The 27791-nt window shown below is 54.1% G+C and overlaps 1 protein-coding gene across 1 annotated transcript; it reads left to right on the top strand.

The window, feature by feature from the left end:
- The first annotated feature begins 838 nt into the window (after positions 1-838).
- C3 (complement component 3) lies at positions 839-26852 on the top strand. The gene is made up of 41 exons (XM_013022821.1): positions 839-969; positions 1468-1660; positions 2488-2650; positions 2744-2814; positions 4014-4108; positions 4231-4313; positions 4401-4491; positions 4574-4676; positions 5545-5671; positions 5792-5907; positions 5994-6140; positions 6760-6969; positions 7119-7325; positions 7497-7655; positions 8150-8279; positions 8483-8554; positions 8767-8967; positions 10507-10615; positions 10857-10942; positions 12637-12776; positions 12862-13074; positions 14087-14153; positions 14241-14327; positions 15119-15322; positions 16156-16231; positions 16528-16687; positions 17640-17738; positions 18448-18604; positions 18953-19116; positions 20027-20185; positions 20326-20385; positions 20527-20617; positions 20737-20788; positions 22473-22560; positions 22658-22747; positions 24671-24776; positions 25191-25280; positions 25424-25507; positions 26121-26204; positions 26293-26428; positions 26663-26852. The coding sequence occupies exons 1-41, from the start codon at positions 896-898 to the stop codon at positions 26802-26804; spliced, it is 4986 nt and encodes a 1661-aa protein (XP_012878275.1). The 5' UTR covers positions 839-895; the 3' UTR covers positions 26805-26852.
- The last annotated feature ends 939 nt before the right edge of the window (positions 26853-27791 follow it).

Raw genomic sequence — 27791 nt, 5'->3', positions numbered from 1 at the left:
ATCTTGGTGAATGTTTGTTTGCTGGCCTGGATGGTGAACTCCAACGCATACGTCAAAGCCAACACAATATGTCCCCTCTTCCAAGAAGCTTTCCCTGATTATCCAAGCAATCAGTGAGCAGAGTGTAATGGTCAGGAAGTACCACAGGCCCCAGGTACTGGAGAGGCTGAGGCAGGAGGATGGCTTGAATTTAGGAGTTTGGGATGAGCCTGGATAACAGAGCAAGAATCTTCTTTCTTGGGGCTGGGAAGGTGGCTCAGTGGTAGAGCGCTTGTCTTGCATGCATGAGGCCCTGGATTCAATTCCTCAGCATCACAAGCAGAAAAAGCCAGAAGTGGCACTGTAGCTCAAGTGGTAGAGGGCTAGCCTTGAGCTGAAGAGCTGGACAGAGCCCAGGCCCAGAGTTCAAGCCCCAAGACTGACAAAAACAAACAAAAAACAAAAACACAAAACTTTTCTCTATAAACTAAATAACTAAATACACCGCCCAAAGTTACAGGGAAGATTTGGCCCTGCTGCCTGGAGAAGGTGGAGATCTCTGGATAGCAGTGTCTGCTACTAAACTTGGGGAAATTTGTTCTAGCTCACCATCTGGCCTTGACTTTGACCGGGAGAAAGAACAGGAGAAAGAACAGGACAGGGGTGGGGAAAGAGCCTGGGTCACTCACCCCACTAACAGGTTGGCCCTAGGGCTTCAAATAGTTAGGAAACGGTATTGAGAAATCTCTGGCAGCCCCGGCAGGGGCAGGGCCTCCAGATGGGAGGAGGAAGGCTGAGTAGGGGGAGAGGCCAGGACCAGATAAGAGGCCAGCCTCCCCAGCCTCACTCATTCCTGCCCACCCTCTCCCTCTGTCCTCCATCCCTCTGCCCCTCTGCCACCCCTGCACCCCGCACCATGGGGCCGGCCACAGGCCCCCACCTGCTGCTCTTGCTGTTAACCAGCTTCCCCCTGGCCCTGGGGGACCCCCTGTGAGTTGTCAGCTTTAGGGGTGGCACCGTAGGGACCTGGTCCTTGGGCTGATGAAGGTTGGGGGTGGGTGAGTCTTCGGAGGCTATACTTATAGGACTGGTTTGGATATGTAGAATTTGCTCTAGGGTTTGGGGTGTAGACATTTGAGTGTTTGTGGGGTTTGCATGTATACTTTGGGGGTGTCTGAGCATTTGGGGGTTCTGCTGATTCTGGGGGGTGGTCTGGGAGTCAGGAGACGTGGGGCGGAGGGGCTGCTTGCTGGTTTGGGGGGGGGGCGCAGTGGGCTCAGTTGCCGGAAGGAGCAGCCCCCCCACGGCCCCACGCTGGGAGAGCGCGGTGCGGGCATGCGCACCGGCAGCCCCCCCCCGCAGGGCCCCCGCCCACCGCCATCCCGGGGTCCCCTCCCCGCTCCCCGGACAGGGAGCAAAGCTGGGGGGGAGGGGTGCAGAGGGGCCTCCGGCCCGGTGCCAGCTGCGCCTGCGCCTCGCCTGCCACAGGTACTCGCTGATCTGCCCCAACGTCCTGCGGCTGGAGAACGAGGAGACCGTGGTGCTGGAGGCGCACGACGTGCAGGGCGACCTGCCTGTCACCGTCACCGTCCACGACTTCCCCGCCAAGAAGCAAGTGCTGTCCAGTGAGAAGACTGTGCTCACCGCGGCCGCCGGCCACCTGGGCAGCGTCACCATCAAGGTGGGCGCAGCCGGGAGCCTGTGCCGCCCGCCCGGGGCCCTGGGTCGGCCAGGGCCCCAGGCCCAGCAACCCCACCCCTTCCCAGACCCGAGCCCCGCCCCCTGCAAGCCACACCCACCTCAGCCTCCTCTAAGTACCTCCCCTTCCGGAGCCTGCCTGTCTCCAAGCGCCGTCCCTTCCAAGCCACGCCCACCCAGTCCCTCCCCTTCGGCCCCGCCTTTCTCTAAGCTCCACCCCTTGACAAGCTCCACCCACCTCCAGCTCCTCTGTCTCTGCCCCTTCTGAGTTCTGCCTTTCTATAAGCTCCTCCCCTTTTAGGCTTCACCCACCTCCTCTAAGTCCCTCCCCTTCTGGGCCCCGCCTTTATCCAAGTCCCTCCCCTTCCAAGTCACGCCCACCTCAACCTCCTCTAAGGCCCTCCCCTCTGTCTCCACCCCTTCTGGGCTCTGCCTTTCTCCAAGCTCCGCCCCTTCCAAGCCACACCCACCCCATCCCTCCATGTCCCGCCCCTTCTGGCCCCGCCTTTCTCCAAGTTCCGCCCCTTCTAAACCACTCCCACCTCAACCTCCTCTAAGGCCCTCCCCTCTGTCTCCACCCCTTCTGGGCTCCTCCTTTCTCTAATCCCCGCCCCTTCATAAGCTCCACCCACCTCCTCTAAGTCCCTCCCTCTGCTTCCCTATGGGCCCTTCCTCTTTAAGCTCTGCCTCTTTGAAGTCCCCTCTTTCCCTTCCTCCCCCCCTCCCCTGCACCCCATTCTTCCCTCTAAGCCCCTCACCCTGAGGGTGGGCCCTGGAGCATAGCCCTCACAATCGCTTATCCATGGTTAGATCCCGGCCAGCAAAGAGCTCAGGTCCAACAAGGGACACCAGTACGTGACTGTGCAGGCCAACTTCGGGGCCACACAGGTGGAGAAGGAGGTGCTGGTCAGCCTTCAGAGCGGGTACCTCTTCATCCAGACCGACAAGACCATCTACACCCCGGGCTCCACAGGTGAGGGCTGTGGGTGACCAGAGAGGCCGGGCGGGGTGCCAGGCTGGGGCTCCCCAGGGGCTCACCAGGCTCTTCTGTCCCCTCCTCTTCCAGTCCTCTACCGTATCTTCACCGTGGACCACAAGCTGCTGCCGGTTGGCCAGACCGTTGTCATCACCATTGAGGTACATCCAGCTTGGACCCCGAGGCACAGAAGGAGGCCCTGGAAAGAGGGTTCCCAGGGGTGCACACAAAAGGAGAAGCCTGGGCCCAGTAGAGACCTAGGTAGCACCCGGGGGCAGGTCATCACCCCTGGATCTTGATTTTTGGATAAATCTCTGGACACTTCACCTCCTTGGGCCTCAGTTTCTTCTTCTGGAGATAAGGATGATGGCAGATGGTAAATCTCAGTGGTATGATCAGTCTACAGCAGCTAGAGAGCTCTCATGATCACCTGTGCAGTCCCTCCCCCTGCCCACAGCCCTCTGTGGCTCCCACCTTCCTCGGGGGCAGAGCCTAAGCTCTCCAAAACTGCACAACCTTCCCATCCTCTCCCTGTGTCTCTTCTCCAACTCTCTCCCTCTTCACTGCTCTTCCAACATACCAGGCTCTATCCTGCCCCAGGGCCTTTGCATGGGTTGTGCTCTCTATTCAGAAAACCCTTTTCCTCCAAAATATCCACACAGCATGGCCCCTCACCTCCTGCAAGTCCCTGCTCAAATGTCATCAAAATCTCAGTTATATGGTGAGGCTTCCCTGAAAGTTACAAATCCTCAATACACACACACACACACACACACACACACACACAATGTAAGAAGGACAAAGGGAGACTTGTTCGCTGTAGAACTGTCTAGTGGGCTTATTAAAGCCAGGCAAAGGCAGGCAGGTGACATGTCTGAAGGACCCTGCTTAGCTTTAAGGTGACTGGAAGGAAACACCTCCTCATAAGAGGCTCAGTGCTGTCAGATCCACGCAGAGCATATTTATTCACCAAATTCATTCAGGCTTTTAGGTGATCAAGAATTCCAGTGTGAGTCTCAGTCTAATGAAATATTCAACCTAGGATCTGGTAGTGATTAACACTATCCAGAGAGACAGCGATACAAATGAGCTTTGGCCCAGGCCAGTGAGGCAGGAGCCATTATCTTGTGTGTCTACACATAGGATAGGCTGCCCAGAAAGGTTAAGTAACTTGTCCAAAGGTCACACAGCATCTCAGTGACACCACAGAGATTTGAACCCAGGGATCTGTCTCTGGACCCTGTTCTTAGTTGTTGTCTCTGCAGACAGGGAGGAGAGAGACAGATGAAGGAGACAAGCGCAGGGGGCTGGAGCTTCCCAAGATCTACATGATCCCACATCTCTTTCTGTCTGCTTTCAGACTCCTGAAGGTGTCCAGATCAAGAGAGACGCACGGTCTTCTCTAAACCAGCATGGCATCTTGTCCCTGTCCTGGAAAATCCCAGAGCTAGTCAAGTATGTCAGGCTCTCCCTGCAGAAGGGGGCTCGGGGCCCACCCCACCCCCAGGAGAGGGAGATGGGGGTCCTCCATACAGAGTGAGGGTACATTCACTCTCCTGCATTACCTTCCCCCTCAGTATGGGACAATGGAAGATCAAGGCTTACTATGAGCACACCCCACAGCAGGTATTCTCGGCCACATTCGAGGTGAAGGAGTATGGTAAGAGGGGTCCCCGGGTGGTGGCGCCCTAGGGCTGGTGCTGCCAACCCTAGACAACATGATTTCTCCCCTCCCACACACACCCAGTGCTGCCCAGTTTTGAGGTCCTGGTGGAGCCTGCAGAGAAATTCTACTACATTGATGACCCCAATGGCCTGGAAGTCACCATTACCGCCAGGTGAGGGGCACAGGCTGGGGCCAGGGACTCTGGGTTATCAGCCATGGCCGGAAGGAGGAGCTGAAGTCTCTCCGCTTTCTAGGTTCTTATATGGGAAGAATGTGGAAGGAGCAGCCTTTGTCATCTTTGGGGTCCAGGATGGAGACCAGAAGATTTCCTTGGCCCATTCCCTCACTCGTGTTCTGGTACCTGATAGGGGATCCTCCAGCCCCTCCATCGCCACCCCACCAGAGGCCCCAGATCCATGTCTATCCACAAGCCTGTTCCCTTTAAGCCCTGTCCCTTCTGAACCACACCCACTACAAGCCCCTCCCTTGTAAATAGATCCACGCCCATCATCAAACCCTTCTCCAAGTGCTTACTTTCTCCTGGAAGCCACGCCCACCCACGAAGCCCCTCCCTTTCAAGTCCCTCCTCTCTGGAGCCACGCCCACATACAAGCCCCTCCCTTTCAGAGTCCCTATCTTTAAACTTTAATTAGTGCTGGTGTGTGTGTGTCTGTGTGTCTGTGTGTCTGTGTCTGTGTGTGCGTGCCACTCCTGGGACTTAAACGAGGGCCTGGACGCTGTTCCTTAGCTTTTCTCCTAAAGGCTGGGTCTCTACCACTTGGGTCACAGCTCCACTTCCAGTTGATTAACTGGACAGCTACTGGAGCTAAGAAGCTCACAGACTTTCCTGCCCAGGGTGACTTCAAACCACAATCCTCAGATTTCAGTCTCCCGTGTAGCTAGGATGATAGGTTTGAGCCTCTGGTGCCCTGCTTATTCCTTCCTTCCCCCCCCCCCCCCCCCCCGTTATCTTTAGTTGTACAAATGGGTTGCCATTCAACGCGTCAGTTTCTATGGATGTCACCCCTGCCATCATTCTCCCCCTCCCTTCCCACCCCTCCCCTCAATTTGCCTAGTTTCATAGCACATACACTGGATTCATTCTTCCCTTCCCCTCTTCATTCCTCTGTCCCCCCTCGCTGGACCCTCCCCCATCTCCTACCCCTCTCCTTCAAACTCCCTCTGGATTCCTTCTCTCCTGAGCCACACCCCTTGTCTCCCCCAGATCGAGGATGGTGTTGGGGAAGCTGTGCTGAGCCGGAAGGTGCTGCTGGATGGGGTGGAGCCATCCAGTGCAGAAGCTCTGGTGGGAAAGTCCTTGTATGTGTCTGTCACGGTCATCCTGCACTCAGGTGAGGCCTGGCCAGAGGGAAGGGGCATTACAAATTGAGGGAGGAGGCCCTCTGAAGTGGGGCGTGTGTGTGGACCCCAATCTGAGAGGAGAGCTGGTCCTTACGGCGGGTACCTCCCAGGCAGCGACATGGTGGAGGCTGAGTACGACGGAATCCCCATCGTGACCTCCCCGTACCAAATCCACTTCACCAAGACGCCTAAGTACTTCAAGCCAGCCATGCCTTTCGACCTCATGGTGAGACCCAGAGTGGCTCTACTTACCCCCCCTCCTCCCCCCAGCACTGGCCACGCCTCCAAGCCCACCGGCCCCTGCCTCCACAGGTGTTTGTGACAAACCCCGACGGCTCCCCAGCCCGCCGGGTGCCCGTGGTGACCCAGGGCAACCAAGTGCAGTCGCTCACCCAAGATGACGGCGTGGCCAAGCTGAGCATCAACACGCCCAACAGCCGGCAGCCCCTCACCATCACGGTGAGTCTGGAAGCCTGGGAGAAATGGCACAAAAGGATCCATTGGCTATTTACAGTGTCAGGGAGTTGAAGTCCTGGAGTCCAGGCCTGGCAGCAGCCTGTCCCACGGAGGCTGCAGAAAGAAGCTTTATTGTGCCACTTCCCGCTCCAGACGCCCAGCATCTCTTGGCTTGTGGCCTCTTCCTTCCTCTTCAGAGCCATCTTTCTCCTCCTCCTCTATTTCTCTTTCTCCCCTTCCTGTTTCTCCTCTTCTTCTTTTTCTCTTTCTCCTCCTTCAATTTTCTACTTCCCTCGCCTGCCCTTTCTCCCCTTCCATTTCTCTTCCTTCTTTTTCTCCTTTTTACTCCTTCCTCTTCCACCACCTCCTTTTCTTCCTCTTTCTCTTTTTATTCCTCTTCCTCCTCCCTTTCCTCCTCCTCCTCCTCGTCCTCCTCCTCGTTCTCATCCTCGTCCTCTTCCTCCTCCTCTTCCTCCTCCTCTTCCTCCTCCTCCTCCTCCTCCTCTTCCTTTTGCTGCTCCTCTTCTAAAAGACCAAAGCATTTGAGGTCCCAAGTCTCAGAGATTCCGACGTGGCATCTTTGTGGGGGACACCAGGCACTTTCTCCTCTTGGCCCACCCAGGTTCGCACAAAGAAGGAGGGGATCCCAGAGGCCCGGCAGGCCAGCAGGACCATGCAGGCCCAGCCCTACAGCACTCTGCACAACTCCAACAACTACTTGCACCTGTCTGTGTCCCGGACCGAGCTCAAGCCTGGCGAGACACTCAATGTCAATTTCCACTTGCGGACAGACGCTGGCCAGGATGCCAAGATCCGATACTACACCTACCTGGTGAGTGGCCCCGCCTCTCCCTTCCAGACCACGCCCAGGACCTCTCCAAGCCCCACCCATGGTCATCCCAGCCACGCCCACTCCCCTACCCCAGGGGCGCCTCGCCAGCCCTCCTCCCTCTCCCTCTGCTGATTCTCCTGTCCACCCAGATCATGAACAAAGGCAAGCTGTTGAAGGCCGGCCGCCAGGCCAGAGAAGCTGGCCAGGACCTTGTGGTGCTGCCTTTGAGCATCACCTCAGATTTCATTCCTTCCTTCCGCGTGGTGGCCTATTACACGCTGGTGGGCGCCAGCGGCCAGAGAGAGGTTGTGGCCGACTCGGTGTGGGTGGATGTCAAAGACTCGTGTGTGGGCACGGTGAGTACTCCTAAGGATCCTTGAAGGGGGCTCTCTCTCTCTCTCTCTCCTCCTTCCCTCCCTCCTCCCCCCCTCTTTTCCCTTTCTCCCTCCCTTCCTCCTCTCCTTTCTTCCTCCCCAGCCTGGACCTCCTAGCCTCATGCCTCCTTCCTCTTCTCCAACCTCCCACAGCTGGTGGTGAAAGGTGGTGGGAAGGATGACCGGCAGCCCCTACCCGGGCAGCAGATGACCCTGAAGATCGAGGGGAACCGTGGGGCCCACGTGGGGCTGGTGGCTGTGGACAAGGGTGTGTACGTGTTGAATAAGAAGAACAAACTGTCCCAGAGCAAGGTGCGTGCATCCTTTGCTGGCCGGTGGAAGACAAGATGGCCGAGGTGAAGGATGGGAGCCCGCGGGGTTGGGATGGGGTGGGGTGCGGCTCCAGAGGAGCATTTGTGAGGTCCCGGGGTCCTCCCTCAGCACCACCAAAGAACCCTAGATATAAATGTGGGGATGGAAGCCAGGCGCTGGAGGCTCATGCCTGTCATCCTAGCTACTCAGGAGGCTGAGATTTGAGGATCAGGGTTCAAAGCCAGCCTGAGGAGCAAAGTCCTTGAGACTCTCATCTCCAATGAACCATCAGAAAACCAGAAGTGGAGCTGTGGCTCAAAGCGGTAGAGCACCAGAGGGTAAAAGCTCAGAGACAAACAGCACCCAGGCCCTGAGTTCAAACCCCACAACTGACCAAAAAAAAAAAAAAAGAGTGGGGATGGTTGGACAAGGTAGATGAGGCATATTGGCCTCCCGTCTCCCTGGCCCTCTGACAACCTCATCTCGACATGCAGATCTGGGACGTGGTGGAGAGGGCAGACATCGGCTGCACTCCGGGCAGTGGGGCAGACTATGCTGGGGTCTTCAAGGATGCAGGGCTGGCGTTCAAGACCAGCAAAGGGCTGCAGACTGCCCAGAGGACAGGTAAGGAGGCCACCGCACTGCTGCAGGGAGGCATAGGGAGGGAGGTGCCTCCAGCCCAGACCCTAGGAGCCCTGGGTTCGAGTCCAGCTTCCACCAGTATGTCTAGCGTGTCTTTGCTAACCACATGGGTTCAGTCACATCTGACCTCAGGGTTGTGGTGGTGAGGACCGCCCCACAGGTGTTGTGTCCATCTTCTCCCTCAGAACCAGAGTGCCCAAAGCCAGCCACTCGCCGCCGCCGCTCTGTGCAGCTCATGGAGAAACGGATGGACAAAGGTGGGGATTTCCCTCCCCCTCCCGTCCCGGTCCCCCAGCCTGCCCCCCACCCTACCCCAGCCTGGACTTGGAGAATCCAGATGGAAGAGGAGAGGGCTGACCCAGGGAAGTTCTGCCTGGAGTCTGACCTGCCACTTTCTTGTTGTTGTTTGGTTTTTGATGGGGGAGGGGACATCCTGGCTGAGACTCTTTCGGGGTCTGCGCTTCCACAGCCGGTCAGTACAAGAGCAAGGAGCTTCGGAAGTGTTGCGAGGACGGCATGAGAGACAACCCCATGAGGTTCTCCTGTCAGCGCCGGGCAACCTTCATCTCCCAGGGAGAGGCCTGCGTGAAGGCCTTCCTGGACTGTTGCACCTACCTCGCCAAGATGCGGGAGCAGCTCAAGCGAAACAACCCGCTGGGCCTGGCCAGGAGTGAGTCACACTTGGGGAGAGGGAGTTCGGGGTGGAGGGGGGAAGGGAGGAGGTGCTGTCCAGGTCCAGGGAGGACTTACCTGGTACAGGCTTCTGCCTGAGGCTGAAGAGTATGCCTGTCTGCTGGGTAAGTACCCCTACCAGTGCAAGAACAGACTGTATGGGGAAGGGAGGGTGCAGAAGGACCTGGATCTAGTGCTGGGATCTAGAGTGGGGTGCATACCTGAGGGAAGGAGGAAGGAAGGAGAGAAGAAAGGAAGGGAAGGAGAGACCAGAGATAAAAGTGATTCTCAAGTCAATTTTTTTTTTTTCTGCCAGAGCTGGCCTTAAACCTTCATCCTCTCATCCCCAGCCTCCCAAGTAACTAGATCGAGAGGCCTGAGCCACAGGCTTGGGTGCCCTCTCCAGAGGCAAATTTGAGCTGGGCATCGGTGGCTCAAGACTGTCATCCTAGCTACTCAGACTGAGATCTGAGGATCGAGGTTCAAAGCCAGCCCAGGCAGGAAAGACTTTTATCTCCAATTAACCACTCAGGAAACCGGAAGTGGCGCTGTGGCTCGAGTAGTAGAGTGCTCACCTTGAGCTGAAGAGCTGAGGGACAGCGCCCAGGCCCAGAGTTCAGGCCCAACCAACAAAAAAAAAAAGGGGGGGGGGACAAATTTGGAAAGGTATCTTTCATAAAGAGGAAAATGAGACTAAATTTTGATTTCCTGGGATACAGTTTTAGAGCCACATGGGTGTTTGTGTGTCCCCCAAAAAGTGCATAATTTTCTTTAGTGTCAATTGGAGGTCAAAGAATAGTTTCAGCGTTGCTACTCAAAGGTACTCAACTGGATTTTATTCCACAACATGAATAGAGTTAGGCACCTATGGAATTCCACTTATTTGGTTGTTATGGAGACCAAGTCAAATTAAATTCTGGCCAGTATGTTTCAGGAGACCCAGCCAGCGCTGATCCTTAGTCCCTGTGTTTGCTGATGATCAAACTGGTTTCTATTTTACTTTAATTTTTTTTCAATACTGGGGTTTGAACTCCCGGCCTTACGCTCGTTAGGCCGACACTCTATTATGGAAGCCACCCCCCACACACAATGTGAGACACACCATTGATTCTTTTTGTTTGGGGTGGGAGACTGGTTGTGGGGCCTGAACTCTGGGCCTGGGCGCTGTCCCTCAGCTCTTCAGCTCAAGGCTAACACTCTACCACTTGAGCCACAGCACCACTTCCGGCTTTTTTCTTTTTGCTTATGTGGTGCTGAGGAATTGAACCAATGGCCTCATGCATGCAAGGCAAGCGCTGCCCTTGATTCTTATACTGAGCCCTCACCGAGTGAGCCCAAGCCAGGCCTCTAGGTGTAGCCTCGCCCCTTAGCCTTAGAGCCACGCCCCCAACCCAAAATGGTGGTTGTTGAAAAGCACAATGCTTTGGTAAACTATCATTGAAGAAGCACACACACACACACACACACACACACACACACACACACGACCTGGGTGTGTCCCCCTTCCCTGAGGGAAATAATTCTCTCTCCACCTCAGGTATCCTGGATGAGGACATAATCCCAGAAGAAGACATCATTTCCAGAACCCATTTTCCAGAGAGCTGGCTATGGATCATAGAGGAGTTAAAGGAGCCAGAGAAAAATGGGTATGGCGGGGGTACCCCTGATCCACTTAATTTGCTCACATGTGCAAATTCCTATGTCCTCTAGAGTTACCAAGGAGTCCCACAGCCCAGCCTAGAAACCCAGGAGCTGGGCTACCTACACACACACACACACACACACACACACACACACACACAGCCCTGGCCATTCAACCAGTCTCAGGTTCCCCCTCCACCTGCTAGATGCTCTCCATAATGGCCTGGCCTCTCTTCCCCATCCTAGCATCTCCACGAACGTCATGAACATCTATCTGAAAGACACCATCACCACTTGGGAGATACTGGCTGTGAGCTTGTCTGACAAAAAAGGTAAGACAACAACCCAGGCACTGCCAGTATTTTCTCGTCTCATCCAAAGGAATCATGTGGGCTATTTTGCAACAACTTACACTCGATTCCCTGGATACGATCCCAAAAGAAAACTAAATCATAGGGATGAACAATGCTTAAAAAAAAAAAAAAGGTTACAGCTGGGCACTGGTGGCTCACACCTGTACTAGTATTCAGGAGGCTGAGATCTGAGAATTGTGGTTCAAAGCCAGCCCCAGAAGGAGACTCTTATCTCCAGTGAAGTACTCAAGAAAAAGCCAGCAATGGCACAGTGGCTCAGTGGTAGAGGGCTAGCCTTGAGCCAAAGAAGATCAGGGACAGAGCTCAAGCCCAAAGTTCAAGCCCCAGGACTGGCAACAAACCAAGCAACGAACAAAACAACAACAACCAAAAACCCTTTCAAGGCTGGATGATGTCCACAGGAGAGAGATGACAAAGCAATTAGGAAATCATGAAAGAGGAACTGGAGAAAATGTGGGATTGTAACACGGATGGTCATATGGTGAAAGTCACAAAGAGGACAAATCGTGTTGCTTTCCTGTGCACCTGTGGCCTAGGGCCAACAGACCTATGGCAGGCCAGTGAGCCCCCCCAACCCTCATCAGCCAGGCCCCGCCCTCATCCCTCATCAGCCAAGCCCCTTCCATCCTGGTCAACTAAGGATGTTTGTGCCTGGCCTGGAGCCAGGGGGAAGAAGAGGGAGGAACTATACTCATACATAAAATTTAAAAGCATGCTGATTCATTAATTGATCAAAAGTTTTAGTGCAGTATTTCAACTGGTAAAAAAAAAAAATATTTAAAAATCTACGATGAAGACAATACTCAAAATGTAAATAGAAGCCAGGCACTTGTGACTCACCGCTGTAATGCTAGCTATCCAGGAGGCTGAGAGCTGAGGATTGTGGTTCAGAGCCAGCCCAGGCAGGAGAGGCTGTGAGATTCTTTTTTTGTTTGTTTGTTTTGTTTTGGGTCCAGTCATTGGGCCTGAACACTGGGGCCTGGGCACTGTCCCTCAGCTCTTCAGCTCAAGGCTAGCGCTCTAACACTTGAGCCACAGCGCCACTTCCGGCTTTTTTCTTTTTGCTTATGTGGTGCTGAGGAATCGAACCCAGGGCCTCATGCATGCAAGGCAAGCGCTCTACCACTGAGCCGCCTTCCCAGCCCAAGGCTGTGAAATTCTTATCTCCAATGAATCTCCAAAAAGCCACAAGGGGAACTGTGGCTCAAGTGGCAGTGCTGGCTTTGAGCACAAAAGCTCATGGACAGTGCCCAGGCCCTGAGTTCAAGCTCCATTACCGGCAAACACTCAGTCGAAACTGAGTTAGACTAGATCAATGTCAATAAAATAAAGAAAGAGGCCAGTTAGCATTGAGACTGGTGATGGGGTGGGTGGGGGAGGATGAGGGCCATCTGCGTGGGAGGCACCCGAGTATTTTGGAAGCCCTCTATTTCCACCAAGGGGAGAGAAATGCCCTCTCCCCACCCATCACCCCCCTCCATGTAGAATGGATGCTGTTTGGCCTGTGTTTAGTCTGGGCTTTTTGCACAGATGGCTAGGGACAGTCGCAGTGGTGCTGAAAGGAAAAGAACTTGACAACCATGGGGCCTGGCTTGGCCACCCGGCCCTTCTCCCTTACCTGACGCCTGGGGTTCCTGTTTCTGTGTGGCCAGGCATCTGCGTGGCTGACCCCTATGAAGTGACCGTGATGCAGGACTTCTTCATTGACCTCCGGCTGCCCTACTCGGTGGTGAGGAACGAGCAGGTGGAGATCCGAGCGGTCCTCTTCAACTACCGGGATCAACCCCTCAAGGTGGGTGCTGGAAAGGTCCGGGTGGGAGGGGAACGGATGTGCATGCGTATGCGTAGCTGGTCTCACCTCTCACTCCTCCTGGCAGGCGAGGGTGGAATTACTCCACAACCCGGCCTTCTGCAGCCTGGCCACCGCCAAGAAGCGCTACTACCAGACTGTGGAGATCCCGGCCAAGTCCTCGGTGCCCATCCCCTACATCCTGGTACCCTTGAAGATCGGCCTGCAGGAGGTAGAGGTCAAGGCGGCCGTCTACAACTACTTCATCAGTGACGGTGTCAAGAAGACCCTGAAGGTCGTGGTGAGTCCATGTCTGGTCTCCAGCATGGAGACCCCAAGTTCTGAGACATCGCCATATAATCATGATATCCAGCGCAGAAACAATGTCCCCGAGTTCCAGAAACCCAGAAGCAGAGCCAGGATTATTTGGATAAGGGAGGTCCCAGGGATACATTAAAAATTTGGGGGGAGGGGGAAGGAGTACTAAATAAAGGTCAGCTATGGAGATCACAGTTACAGCCAGGTGTGGTGGTGCATGCTTGTAATTCCAGTTACTGAGAAGGCAGGCAGAGATAGAAAGGATTGACATTTGAGGGAAAAAAAAAAATAGTGAGGCCTCATCATCTCAATCAAACAAATCTGGGGTATAAATAGGAAGAGCATAATTCAGACTGGCTAAGATATAAAAGCACAATTTTCCCTTATTGAAAAAAAAAAGAAAAGCATAAAGGTCCGGGGTGGGAACCTCAGTGGTCAAGTGTTTGCTAATCGTGTGCAAACATACACGCACATACCCTATATGGAGTGCCACACGTATTTCCTTTAGCCTCAGGCGCTGACACAATGCAGTAAGACGTTAAGAGATTTTTATTATTTCATTATGCATTTGTAATTTCGTGATGCATATCCACAAGAGAAGCCTAAGGCATTCTTGGTACTGCTTCCTCCTGAGCACTGTCCCTGAGCTTTTTTCTTTTACTTAAGGCTGGTGCTTTACCACTTGAGCCACAGCTCCACTTACAGGTGAATAATGGGAGATTAGAGTCTCTTGGACATTCCTGCCTGGGCTGGCCTTGAGCTCTGAGCCTCAGATCTCAGCCTTCTGAGCAGATAGGATGACAGGTGTGAGCTACCAACATCCAGCTGCCTTCTCTACTGAAGCCCAGATAGGTTAAGTAATGGGCCCTCTGTCACACAGCTAGATGTAGGGAGACACATTGTTTTGCTAGAGTCAGCCTCAGAACAAGCTCTCTGCTGACGGTTTCTTCATGTGTCTGTCTTTTGATTCACTCAACTCCTCTCCACCTGAAAAGCCGGAAGGAATCAGAGTCAACAAAACAGTGGCTGTGAAAACACTAGACCCAGAACACCTTGGCCAAGGTAAGGCAAATGGCCATGGGTGGGGGAAGGGAGATGCAGAGGAGGGAGTGGGAAGGGCTGGTATCACCGCTCCACTCCCCCCTGCAGGTGGAATCCAGAGAGAGGAGGTGCCACCTGCAGACCTCAGTGACCAAGTTCCAGGGACCGATTCTGAGACCAGCATTCTCCTACAAGGTGACGTACCCCTTGACCCACCCATCATGCTGGAGTGGTAGAACCACAGTGCTGCCCTCCTCCAATTCACCCCCAGTAATGAGACCTTCATGGGTATCTTTTATAAATGTCTCCTTGGTTCAGTTCAGCAAAGAACTTTTGCTGATAAATAAGTGTAATGAGGCCGAGCACTGGTGCTTACACCTGTAATCCTAGCTACTCAGGAGCTGAGGGTGGTTCAAAGCCAACCAAGCAGGAAAGGCCATTGAGTCTCCAATTTACCAACAAAAACACCAGAAGTGAAGCTGTGGCTCAAGTGGTAGAACGCTTAACCTTGACCAATAAAGCCAAGTGCACAAGGCCTTGAGTTCAAACCCCAGTAGAGGTATACACACACATACACACACTCACACACACAGCCAGCCAGAAAATCAGCAAATCATTGGCCTACATGGAAGAAGATGGAGGTGTGGGGGGGGACAAGAAGAGTCCTTCTACCTGAGAGCTATGAGGCTCTAGGACAAGAACCTGGTGACTGTGGCGGTTAAATGAGATACTATATTCTGCTCTTCTAGCACCAAAAGTTAAACACAATAACTTTGCTTCTGGTGAGAATGGACATCGTTGGGGAGGGTGCCCCTGTATGTGACGTACCAGCCTCCTTGGCCTACATGCTCACCCCCATCCCCACCCCAGTCATCTCCCAGCTGCTGCCTGTCCCTGGGCTGCTGGCCCAGCCCCGGCCTGAAGCTTCATCCTCATCACCACCAGCCCCGGGTCATCTGAGCAGTGTCCTCCGTCCTTGGCTGTAGGGACCCCAGTGGCGCAGATGACAGAGGATGCCGTGGATGGGGAACGCCTGAAGCACCTGATCATCACCCCCTCGGGCTGCGGCGAACAGAACATGATCGGCATGACACCCACCGTCATTGCCGTGCACTACCTGGACCAGACCAATCAATGGGACAAGTTCGGCCTGGACAAGCGGCAGGAGGCGCTGGAGCTCATTAAGAAGGGTGGGTGCCCCTCACCCCTGGAGTGGGGCCTCAGGCTCCTCTGAGGCTGAGCCCATTTCTGAGGCTGAGGCCACGCCCCTGCTTGAGACACCACCTCCCATCTTAATGCCACGCCCATCTTTCCAAGACTTCACCCCGGCACCGGAGGCCACGCCCTCAATCTACAGCCACACCCCCTGTCCAAAGCCCCACCCCTCCTGTGAAAGGTTCTGGCCCAAGATTCTGCTCCTGCACCCAAGGATATGCCCCCTCCACCCAAGGACACGCCCTTCTACCAAGACACCCTCCTGCCCAGACTCCACCCCTGCACCTGAGGCCACGCCTTTCCACTCAAATCCCCGCCCCTCTGCCAATAGCTCCACCCTTCCTCTGTCTGATTCCGCCCCCTGCACACAGGGCCACGCCCCTGCGCCCAAGGCTCCACCCCTGCTGTCCAGGTTCTCTGCCCTACTTCACCCCTCCCTACAATGCTACACCCTTCCTTCCTACACCTCTTCACTTCTAGAAACTTCTGCCCTCCTCTCATTCTGCCACTGATTCTCCCCGAATTCTCCTCCCTGAGCCAGTCCCTCCCAACCCCAGCCCCCACGTTGAATAGTATCCTGTGCTCTCCAAGCCCCTCCCCTCATCATGGTGGGGCCTCTCCCCTATTATGCCGCCCCACATCTCTCTGGGCACTCCCCTCTGATTCGTATTCGGTTTCTCTCCCTTAAGGAAGCCTTTTGCCTCTGAGATCTCCTCTGTCCCAGACAGGCCCCAACCCTCTCCTCCCTGGCAACGGCCCCCTGCCAGCCCTGCCCTGCTCCTTTGTTGACCTTCTTCTTTCCCGGCAGGGTACACCCAACAGCTGGCCTTCAAACAACCCAGCATGGCCTACGCCGCCTTCCTGAACCGGGCACCCAGCACCTGGTGAGTGGACAGTCAACTTGCAGGGCCTCCCCTCGCAACTCGCCTCAACAGCAGCTGAATCCTGGCCAACCTGACCCAAACAGCCCGGTGCAACCCAGTCCTGGACCCCTCTGCCCACCTCAAAGGCTAGCTGGGTGACCGGTGGGCTGACAAGCATCATTAAACACCTGCTTAACCCAACTCAGAAAGGCCAACTGAGCTGGCCTGGTCAGGCCCCGCCCCCTCTCCGCTCAATGGCTGGCTGGGCTGCCAGTCTCTGGATCTCAGCGCTGATTGGTTCACATTCTCCTCCACAGGCTGACAGCCTACGTGGTGAAGGTCTTCTCCTTGGCGGCCAACCTCATCGCCATCGACTCCCAGGTGCTCTGTGGGGCGGTGAAATGGCTGATCCTGGAGAAGCAGAAGCCCGACGGCATCTTCCAAGAAGATGGGCCCGTGATCCACCAAGAAATGATTGTGAGGGGCCTGCATTGGAGCGGGATGCGGGGGGCAGGGCAGAGAACAAGAGGAGGAGGGGCTGCCCTAGTCACCTGGTGGAGGGAGAGAGGGGCAGGGACGTAAATACCACTCAAAAGCCGTTCGCCTGCAGAGCCACTGTGAGACGGAAGCTTGTAGAATCTTATTTAAAAAAACAAACAAACTTCATCTCCACAAGTTCAGGAATGAGGCAACAGTTGGTCTTAAGATAGACTTCGTGAAAAAGGCTTCTGCACAGCCCGAAGCTGGTGGTACCCTGGGCACGTTCAAAGTAGATGTGGTTGGTAGTTGAGTATATTTTATTTTATTTTGCATGGCCACTTGATCTGTATCTCCAGTCCTTTGGCTTTTAGTTTGTTTCTCAGAGAAGGTCTCCTGGTTTATTTTGCCCATCCCAGCCTCAGTCTTTCATTCTCCTACCTTGGTCTCCCACTGAGCTGGAATTACAGGCAGGTACTACTACTGAGCCTGGCTTGTTTTCTTCGAGATAAAGTCTTGCTAACTTGATCCTCCTATCTCTACCTCTTAAGTAAGCAGGGATTATAGGGGTACATCACCATGCCCCACCCTGAAATGCATTTTTACTTAATTTCCATTTGTGGTGAGCTCATCAGGATCCACCAGATCAGTTCTGCTCCATCAGGAGCCAAGGAGAGAGCAGCTGGTTGGCTTGAGAGGCCCCTTGAGGGGTCAGTGTCAGCGTTGTGTTCACCACTGTGTCCAAGCCTGGGTGAAGTGGGGGCTTCCTTCTACTGACCTCCCAGGGTGAAAACAGAATTTAATGAATCCACACCAAAGAGGATAACCTTGCTGAGGGAGGAGAGTCCCAGGGGGAGTGGAGGCCCGGCCACGCCCAGGTCCCCTGATTCAGCAGGCAGTTTGATGGCCACCTATCCTCACACCCTGCTCTCTGCCCCCCCTCCCAACCCAGGGCGGCTACCGGAATGCCAAGGAGGCTGAAGTGGCCCTCACAGCCTTCGTTCTCATCGCACTGCAAGAGGCAAAAGATATTTGTGAAGGGCAGGTCAACGTAAGTGCCCCCTCCCCACCCCCACGGCGGTATGTGTGTGTGTGTTGGGGGGGGGAGTGTTGCCGCACATTCCTGTGCTCCAAGGCTCTGAGTTCTCTTCTAAGTTGAGCTGCTGGGTTCAGTGAGTGGATGCACGACAGGCTCAAAGTGTGTGCAAGCCCGGGAGAGGGGGAAAAGGAGGAAGAGGAGAAGGAGAGAAAGGAAAAGGAAAAAAGGAGGAGAAGAAAGAGGAAGAAGATGAGGAGGGAAAGAAAAGGGAAGGAGGAAGGAGAGAAGAGGAAGGGGAGGAGAAGGAGGAAGAGGAAGAGCAGGGCCACCACGTGTCCAGATTGAAGAGCTTTGTTGTTGGTGGTGATGGTGGTGGTGGTGGTGGTGGTGTCATCATGGGACTTGAACTCAGGGCCCAAGCGCTGTCCATGAGCTTTTTTGCTCAAGGCTAGAACCTTGAACACTTTGAGTCACAGCACTACTTCCAGCTTTTTGCTGGTAATTAGTGATTAGAGTCTCACAGACTTTCCTGCCTGGGCTGGCTTGGACTCCTGATCCTCAGATCTCAGCCTCCTGAGTAGTTAGGATGACAGGCGTGAGCCACCAGCGCCCGGCTTTTCCCACCGTCTTGTTACACACTTGTGGGCATGCCGCTGGATGTGGTACAGGTGCAGGGTTGGTGCAAGCAGTGATGTCTGCCTGACTGTCATTTCTCTCACAGAGCCTAGGGGGCAGCATCACGAAAGCAGGGGACTTCCTCCAGAACAGCTACCTGAACCTCCAGAGGCCCTACACCGTGGCCATCGCCGGCTATGCCCTGGCACTGCTGGGCAAGCTGGAGGGTGCCACCCTCAATAAGTTTCTGGGCACTGCCAAAGGTGAGAGGCAGGGGTTGGTCAAAAGCGGGTTGGTGGGGGGCATGGCTGGGGTTTCAGGGCGATCTCCCTGAGCCAGCCTGTAGGCTCCTAGCTGAGCAGTTGGATGGATGGCCCCAGGCTGAGCTGGGATGCTGGCCATAGTAATTGATCATTCATTCCATACCCCTTGATCGTTCATCCTGTGTGTGTGTGTGTCCGATGGAGGAGGAAAGTTTGCCCAGGGTTTGCAAGTCAGTACCGATCGGTCGATCAATCCGTTGGGGATACCAGGAGGCCTGGCTGAGCCATCCTCAGGTTCACGGGCACTGAGCTGGAGCGGGGCTGGGGTGTTGCCCCTCCTCTCTCTAGAACGCAATCGCTGGGAAGAACCTGGACATCAGCTGTACAACGTGGAGGCCACGTCCTACGCCCTCCTGGCCCTGCTGGCCCTGGAAGATTTTGACTATGTGCCCCCAGTCGCACGCTGGCTCAATGAGCAGAGATATTATGGCGGTGGCTACGGCTCCACCCAGGCATGTGAAACAAGGGGACCCACCCAGACTGGGGGGGGGCTCTTCTACCCATCTAGGGGGAGGGAGAGGGGGGCTGAGCAAGCCACAGGGGGGAGGGGGAGCTCTATACCCTGTCCTGGGCACCTCTTCCTGGTACCCCCATACCATCTTTTCAGGACCCAGATCCACAGCCCTGAGAGGGTTCTGGAAGGAAGGTCTCTCCTCTCCCCCGTGGGGGCTTCTAGGCCAATGTCTTCATCCCACCAGGCTCTCCCTCTTCCCCTGCCTCACTGGAGGGTTTTAGGTTCCATTCTCGGTCCCACCAGCTCCCCTCTCTCTCTGTGCCTTGAAGACTATGGTGTCAGCAGCTTCCTCCCAGTGGACACTCAATCCTGCCTCTGCTATCCGAAGGGGGTACATGGGGCTTGAACTCAAGGCCTCATGTTCCTACCTTTATTTTATTTTGGCACCAGTTTTGGGGCTTGGATTCAAGGCCTGGGCACTGTCCCTGAGCTCTTTTACTCAAGGCTAGCGCTCTACCACTTGAGCCACCGCCACACTTCTGGTTTTCTGGTGGTTCATTGGAGATAAGAGTCTCTTGGGGACTTTTCCGCCCTGGTTGGCCTTGAACAGCCATCCTCAGATCTCAGCCTCCTGAGTAGCTGGGATTACAGGTGTGAGCCACTATACTTGGCTATGACCTCCAAACTTACTTTTCCTCTGTGATGGGTCAAGGCCACAGGCAAATGGTCAGCAAGCTCTAGTTGGGGTCTCTCTCAGTCAGAGTTCTGGGACATGTAATCCATGTCCAACACCTCCATCTTACCTCCCTCCTTCTGCTAGGTTGCTTGGTCCAGGTTAAAGCCAAGTCTTTTCTCTTGGTACCTCCCAAGTTCCCAGACGCTCATCCACCTTCTTCATGGATTTTTAGGCCACTTTCATGGTGTTCCAAGCCTTGGCCCAATATCAAACAGTCGTCCCTGACCACAAGGATTTAAATATGGAAGTGGCAATCAACCTGCCCAGCCGGAGTAACCCTGTAGTTCACCGCCTTCTGTGGGAATATGGTGGCCTCCTGCGGTCAGATCAGGTACAGCCACCCGGGTCACACCCTCTCCATCCTCTCCCTCCCCCTCCCACCCGCCAGGAGGGGATGGGCAGATGCCCACCAAGGTCATCAGAGTCAGCGAAGGCCCCGGCTGCCCCTTAACCCAGCTTCTCTCTCCACAGACTAAGCAAAACGAGGGCTTCTCCTTAACAGCCAAAGGAAAAGGCCAAGGCACCCTGTCGGTAAGGACAGGGAGGGGGGCGGGAGGGGTGGGAGGAACGGGGCGGGGCATACCTGCCTGTCCCATCATCTCTTCGCCTCTTTACCCTGTGCTCAGTCACCCCAAGTCCAACAGGATTTTGTGTCCCCTGCTGTCTTGCCAGGTGGTGACCATGTACCATGCCAAAGCCAAAGCCAAAGCCACTTGCAAGAAATTTGACCTGAGGGCAACCATCAGGCCAGCCCCCGACACAGGTAATAGGAATAAGAGCCCTTCCAACTAGCCACCTGCCTGTGTCCTGATGATCATGGGGACACATGCTGAATCAGGGCCCAAGAAAACCTTCTGTCCTTCTTGCCTTCTGTCTTTCTAGCCAAGAAGCCCCAGGAAGCCAAGAGATCCATGATCCTTGACATCTGTACCAGGTAAGATGCTGGGCGAGTGGACTTCCAACAAGATTTCCTCTTTACTTTCTTTCCTTTTTGGGGGGTGGGGGGTGGGGAGGGAAAGGTAGCACAGTGGTGGGAATTGAACCCTAGCCCATGTTGGCAAGTGCTCTGCCTCTGAGCCACAGCCCCTAAACCATCTTAATGATGCATAGAAAAATTGCATTCTATTCTTTAAAATATTCTGTCACAGTGTCAGACCAGTTGTAAAGATTTAGGAACAATTGGAGGTGTGGCTGAGGAGAAGCGCATGTGTTTAGCATGCACAAAGAAGTTTCTGGAAAATGGAGGGGGTGATTTGATCATGTGGTCATTAAGAATAAAAGTGGATTTGCTTTGGATTTTTTTGTTCAGTGTCCAACACAGTGGAGAAAGTTCTGTGAATAGAACTGACAATAGGGATGGAGATATTTCCTATGCACGAAGATCGGCAAGCTTCATGAAAGCTTGAATCAGAGCCAGGCAGTGGTGGCTTACACCTGTAATCCTGGCTACTCAGGAGGCTGAGATCTGAGGATTGCAGTTCAAAGCCAGCTCAGGCAGGAAAGTCCATGAAACTCTTATCTCCAAGGAACTACCAGAAAGCCAAGTGGTAGCTCAAGTGGTAGAGTGCTAGCCTTGAGCAAAAAAGAGCTTAGGAAAAAAAAAGGTTGAATCAGCTTGGAGTTTCCCAGGTCATGAAATTCTCCAAGAGGCCCACTGGAAGCTGATTCCCCTGGCATTGCCCCTACAGGATGTCTTTCTCTTTATCTGGTACCTTCACTGACTTCATGCACTTCATGTGTGACATCTACTTCGTGTAACCCCACATATCTACTTGAAGTTCACTGCTTCACCTCTTTGCAGCCTATTCATCTCTGTTGGTCAGGTATCTTTCAGCGATCCACCTCTGTGTAGGCTGATCACAGGAAGAGAAGGCAACACAGCTATACACTTTGCTGTCTGTGTGTGGCTTCCATAATGGATGCCCAGTGGTCAATCAAGGAGGAATGCTGTGATTAAGCATTGACTGTGATGCTCATCTGCTATTTGCATATATAATTGGTCAATGGCTATGAAGCTCATCTGCTATTTGCATAGCGATGTGATTGGTCACTGATGGTGATCTTATCTTCCATTTACGTAGTGATCTGTGTTGACTATAGCTAAGCAACACAACTTGTATGGTGTATGATTCCAATGACTATACTGGGGTACCAAAATTTAAACCATGTCATTGGGGTCCCATGGCATTTCACTGACTCATGTCCTGGACTCCTACAGAGTAGGGACTTCCTGTATTTCTGTCTTCATTTCTGAAAGAACACAGGCACAGAGGGTCAGATAGCACATCCAGCATTACACAGAGCTGGGGCACTGTTGTTTTGGGGGGCAGTTTTGGGGATGGAACCCAGGCTCTTGTACTTGCCAGGCAAGCATTCTCCCACTAGGCCCACCACCAGCCCTGTAGCAGGGATTTGAACCTCTGAAGTTGAATGCAGTGTGAAATCTCCTGAACTCTGACCATTATACAGCAGATGCTATTTTCCCATCTTGAGGAATGGAGGATTCCTCTCTGATCATTGGCTGGGAATCAGCCCCTCACCAGATGACCCCCCCCAGGTGCAGAACCTGGGGCTGGCCCTACCCTAGGACCCCAATCCCTTCTCTTTGACCTGCCCAGGTACCTGGGGGAGGAGGATGCCACTATGTCCATTCTGGATATATCCATGCTGACCGGCTTCGCCCCTGACATAGATGACCTTGAACTGGTATGAGGGCTTGGAAGGCTGGGGAAAAGGTCTGGAATCTTAAGAATAGAGGGAAAGGGTCAAGGAGAGATGTTTGACAAGCCTCACCCTTCCCCAGCTGAGCACTGGCGTGGACAGATACATCTCCAAGTACGAACTGAGCAAAGCCTTCTCAAACAAGAACACGCTCATTATCTACCTGGACAAGGTAAAGCCGCATTCTTCCTCCTCTGCGCCTCCCCCCACCCCCGGGGGCTCCCATGGGCACCCTGACCCTTACCTGGCTGGACTTTTCTTCTCCTTTAGTCTCTATCTCCAAGGTCAGGCTAACCTAGATCAAGAAGACAGGACCTGTGCTGTTGGGTGTAAAACAAGATGATCAACCCAGGATTGCTTTTTTGATGGTACTGGAGTTTGAACTTAGGGCCTTACACTTCCTAAACCTAAGCTATACCTACAAGTTTTTTTTTCATTATTTTTCAGATAAGTTCTTAATTTGTTTTGTTTTGGCCCAGGCCTGGACTTTGATCCTCTTATCTACAACCTCCTAGAGTTGGTATTATATATGTGAACCACCATATCAGGCTTCTTGGTTGAGATTGGAGGTTTTGCTAACTTCTTCCTTTTTTTTGCCCAGGCTGACCTCAAACTGCAATCCTTCCAGTCTCTGTCTCCTAGGTATCTGGGGTTACAGGTGTGAGCCACAGCACCTGGTCCCTGCGATTGCTTTCTACATCTTCTCATGACTGATTGATGTCCCAACCTCAAGTTCCACTTTCACCCTCTACTGCTTGCCAGGGTTTTGTACAACCTTTGAGAAAAAGCCACTTCATTTACCAAAAGTGTTTAGTTGAGCCAGGTGTGGTAATGGCTCATGCCGATGATCCTAGCTATTCAGGAGACTGAGAGCTGAGGATTAGGTTAGAAGCCAGCCTGACACGGGTGACTCACGCCTGTAATCCTAGATATTCAAGAGGCTGAGATCTGAGGATCACAGTTCAAAGCCAGCTGTGGCAAGAAAGTCCATGAGACTCTTATCTCCAATAAACCACTAGAAAACTGGAAGTGGTGCTGTGGCTCAAGTGGTAGAGCACTTGCCTTGAGCTGAAGAGCTGAGGGACAGAGCTCAAGCCTCATGACCCATAAAAAAGAAAAAGTCCTATGAGACTCCTTTCTCTAATTAACCACAAAAATTTGGCAGTGGAGCTGTGGCTCACGTAGTACAACACTAGCCTTAGCAAAAAGAAAAAAAAGCTCTGAGATACTGCCAGGCACTGAGTTCAAGCCACAGGAATGGCTGACACACCAGAACAAACTGTTACCAAGTAAGGGGTTTCGTGATGACATTTCCATACCTATGTATTATGTGCTTTGAGCTGTTTCTCTAAAGAGTTCTTATCCCGCCTCTTCCACATCTCTAATAGTTCCCCTCCTACTTTGATGAGTTGCCTTTATCTCACCCAAGATCCATCCTTCCTTTACCTTCCTTCCTTCCTTCCTTCCTTCCTTCCTTCCTTCCTTCCTTCCTTCCTTCTTTCCTTCCTTCCTTCCTTCTTGGTACTACTGGGGTTTAAACTCAAAACTTTGCATTTGGCTGGGTGCTGGAGGCTCATGCCTATAATCCTAGCTCCTCAGGAGGCTGAGATCTGAGGATCACAGTTCAAAGCCAGTCTGGGCAGGAAAGTCCATGAGACTCTTATCTCCAATAAAAACCACTAGAAAACCAGAAGTGGCACTGTGGCTCAAGTGGTAGAGTGCTTGCCTTGAGCCCAAGAGCTGAGGGTCAGGGCTCAGGCCTAGAGTTCAAGCCCCACGACCAGAAAAAACAACCAAAAAAATACCCCTAAAAACCAAAACTTTGCCTTTGCTGGTCAGTGCTCCAGGGCTTGAGCCAGGCCTCCAGCCCCGCCTTTTTTGACTCTGGTTCTTGAGAGATGGGTCTCACTTTTTTTTGCACAGGCCAGCTGGACTATAGTCCTATTTTTCGTAACCCACCATAGCTGGGAAGACAGGTGGGCATGACCTATGACCTCCCCACCCCTCAGTTTTCTCCAGCACTGCTCCAGGGGTCAGCACCCAGAGCGGAGCCCCCTCCCCCCAAACTCCCCATGACCATCTCTCCTCCCCTCAGATCTCGCACACTGAAGAACAATGTCTGTCCTTTAAAGTCCACCAGCATTTCAATGTGGGGCTCATCCAGCCTGGCTCCATCAAGGTCTACTCCTACTACAACCTGGGTGAGCGGCTGTGCAAGGCCCCGGAGTCTCTGGGTCCTGGGGTTCTGAGGAATCCAAGGATCCAAGGTGGTGTGGGGGGATAAAAGTTTGGGGGACCTGAAGTTGGGAGTTCTGGGGGGTTCTGAGAGTCCTAGAATCTTGAGGTGGGGGCATTAGGGTCCTTGAGATCTGAAAGTTGGGGTTCCCAGCATCCTCGGAATCTTTTAGCAGGGGCCACAGGGGTTGAACAAAGTGGAGGAGAAGGTCCCAAAGTCTGAGGGATGATGAGGAAGTTGGGGATCAATGGACCTCAAGGATCTGAGGCCTGGGGGACATAGCGTGTCCAGGTGTAAGGCGTGCGCCCTGGTGTGGGAGCCTGCCAGCCTGGGGCCTGGGCCGGGAGACCCTCTCACTCCTCCTCACCGTGCTCCCCAGAGGAGTCTTGCACACGCTTCTACCACCCGGAGAAGGAGGACGGGATGCTGAGCAAGCTCTGCCACCGGGATGTATGCCGCTGTGCCGAGGGTGGGTGCCCTGGGGACCCCCGTGGAGTGGGGGGACCCCCGTGGAGTGGGGGGACCCCCGTGGAGTGGGAGGCGCACAAGGAGGAAGAGCCCCAGGAACCAATCACACCTCGGGCAGTGAGCTCATCTCTGCCCCGCCCACAGAGAACTGCTTCATGCACCAGGCGGACGGGAAGGTCACCCTCGATGAGCGGCTGGACAAGGCCTGTGAGCCCGGGGTGGACTACGGTGAGTGGGGCTGGTGGATGTGAGCTGTGGGGTGGCAGAGGGCTTGTGTCATGTTAGCATAATGGTGAAGGATTGTTTCTGGGGGCAATGGTGATTGTGGCTGGCTTCAGGCTGTACAGCAGTGGTTGTGACCGTGTGGGTGACTACATGAGCTACTGTGCTGAGTGGTGAGTGTGTGAGACAGTGGTCCCAGGGAACTGGGGACAGGAGTAACTAGAACTGTCCAGCTGTAGTGCATGGCTCTGGTGGTGCGTGTGGGTATGTGTGCATCAGGGCTGCCAGTGACAGGGAACTTGGGTGTGTGGGTGTGCCTGGCTGTAGCTGCATACCATCTTAGCTGTCCAGGACAGTGCCAGTGGTTGTGAGGCACTGACCTCGTGTCTCTGACTGTACTTGTGGGTAGCAGAAACTGGGTGCATGCTCTGGGTGTCACCGTGCGTGGGCGCTGACTGGGTGATCTCCTGGGAGGCGGGGAGGGTGGACTGTAGGTGACCGGCTGCAACCTCTCACGGCCCTGCGTGGGGATGAGGAAGCCCCAGGCCCCCCTGCAGGTGAGGGTGTCCCCATGGTAACCGGGACGTCCTGCTCTGCTCTCTGCACACCCCCACCGCAGTGTACAAGACCAAGGTGGTCGCCATCGATCTGTCAGATGACTTCGACGAATACATAATGCTCATCGAGCAGGTCATCAAGTCAGGTCAGCTCTGTGCCCCGTGCCCCCCTCCTCTCCCCTGCCCCACTCCCCACGTGTCCCTGAGGCTCACCCACCCTCTCCCTCACTCCAGGTTCCGATGAAGTGCAGGCCGGACAGGAGCGCAGGTTCATCAGCCACATCAAGTGCAGGGAGGCCTTGAAGATACAGAAAGGGAAGCACTACCTCATGTGGGGTCTCTCCTCCGACCTCTGGGGGGAAAAGCCCAAGTGAGTGTCTGCTCTGCCATGTGCAGGCCTGTGCCAGCCCTTCCACTTGTCTTAGCCTGGCCCTCATGGAAGCCACGCCCTCCAGGAGGCCACGCCCACTAGACCCATCCCATTCACAAACCCCGCCCTGAAAGCCACGCCCCCTCCGTGTGCCGCCCACTGAGCCCCTTCCATTCATAAAGTATGTCCATAAAGGCCACGCCCCTCTGATCCTTCCTCTCGCCCTGCCCCCAGCACCAGCTACATCATCGGGAAGGACACATGGGTGGAGCTGTGGCCCGAAGCCGAGGAATGCCAGGATGAAGAGAACCAGAAACAGTGCCAGGACCTGGGTGCCTTCACCGAGAACATGGTGGTCTTCGGCTGCCCCAACTGATCACCCCTGCAACCCCCCCAATAAAGCTTTGTTTATCTATGTTCGAAAGTCTGGAGTTGTGTGTGTGTGTACACACATGTGCGCACCAGCCCTGGGCCTCTAGGTGCTGTCCCTGAGCTTTTGTGCTCAAGTCTAGCCCTCTATCACTCCACTTCTGGCTTTGTGGTGGTTCATTGGAGATTAGAGTCTTAACAGACTTTCCTGCTCTCCAGCTGGCTTCTAACCACAATCCTCAGATTTCAACCTCCTGAGTAGCTGGGATTACAAGCGTGAGCCACCTTTCATTCCTTTTTTCTTTTTTTTTTGTCGGTTGTGTGGCTTGAACTCAGGGCCTGGGTGCTGTCTCTGAGCTCTCTTGATCAAGGCTAGTGCTCTACCATTTTGAGGCCCAGCACGACTTCCAATTTTCTGGTGATTCAATGGAGATAAGAGTCTCAGAGACTTTCCTGCCCAGGTTGGCTTTGAACCACGGTCATCAGATCTCAGCCTCCCAGAAGCTGGAATCACAGACATGAGCCACTGGGGCCTGGCTCTTGCCTTGTATTCTTATTTCAGTCTTCACCTGTACCCTCTCAAGATTTCCTTGGGTTTCCTAGCAGCACATCACCCACAATGTCAGCTTCATACACAGTGGTTCTGACAACACAGTCCTCTGCGCACGTGCATATGCACACACATGTGCACACACACACATACACACACACACACACCTCCTGGCTTACCACACTCCTACACCTCAAGGCCTTCAAACATCTGACCTTACCTGGTCTCCCAAGCCATGAGTCCCCTCATCTACGCCACCAACTCCTAGCTCCATTCCCTGTCTTACTTACCTGTGGTGGGTGCTGCTCCAGCTCCCTCCACCCACCTAGCCCCACTTTGTCCCCAAAGTGCTCAGGGTGAATGTGGCTCCAGGCTGGGCCTGACTGGGGTGGGTGGTGGTGATAAAGGTGGTGGTGGTGGTGGTGGTGATGGTGCTTCAGGCTG

This window comes from Dipodomys ordii, unplaced genomic scaffold (genome assembly GCF_000151885.1).
Source record: "Dipodomys ordii isolate 6190 unplaced genomic scaffold, Dord_2.0 Scaffold64, whole genome shotgun sequence".
NCBI classification, from domain to species: Eukaryota; Metazoa; Chordata; class Mammalia; order Rodentia; family Heteromyidae; genus Dipodomys; species Dipodomys ordii.
Note: the sequence above shows the minus strand (reverse complement) of the source record. Positions and strands in the feature narration are given on the sequence as shown.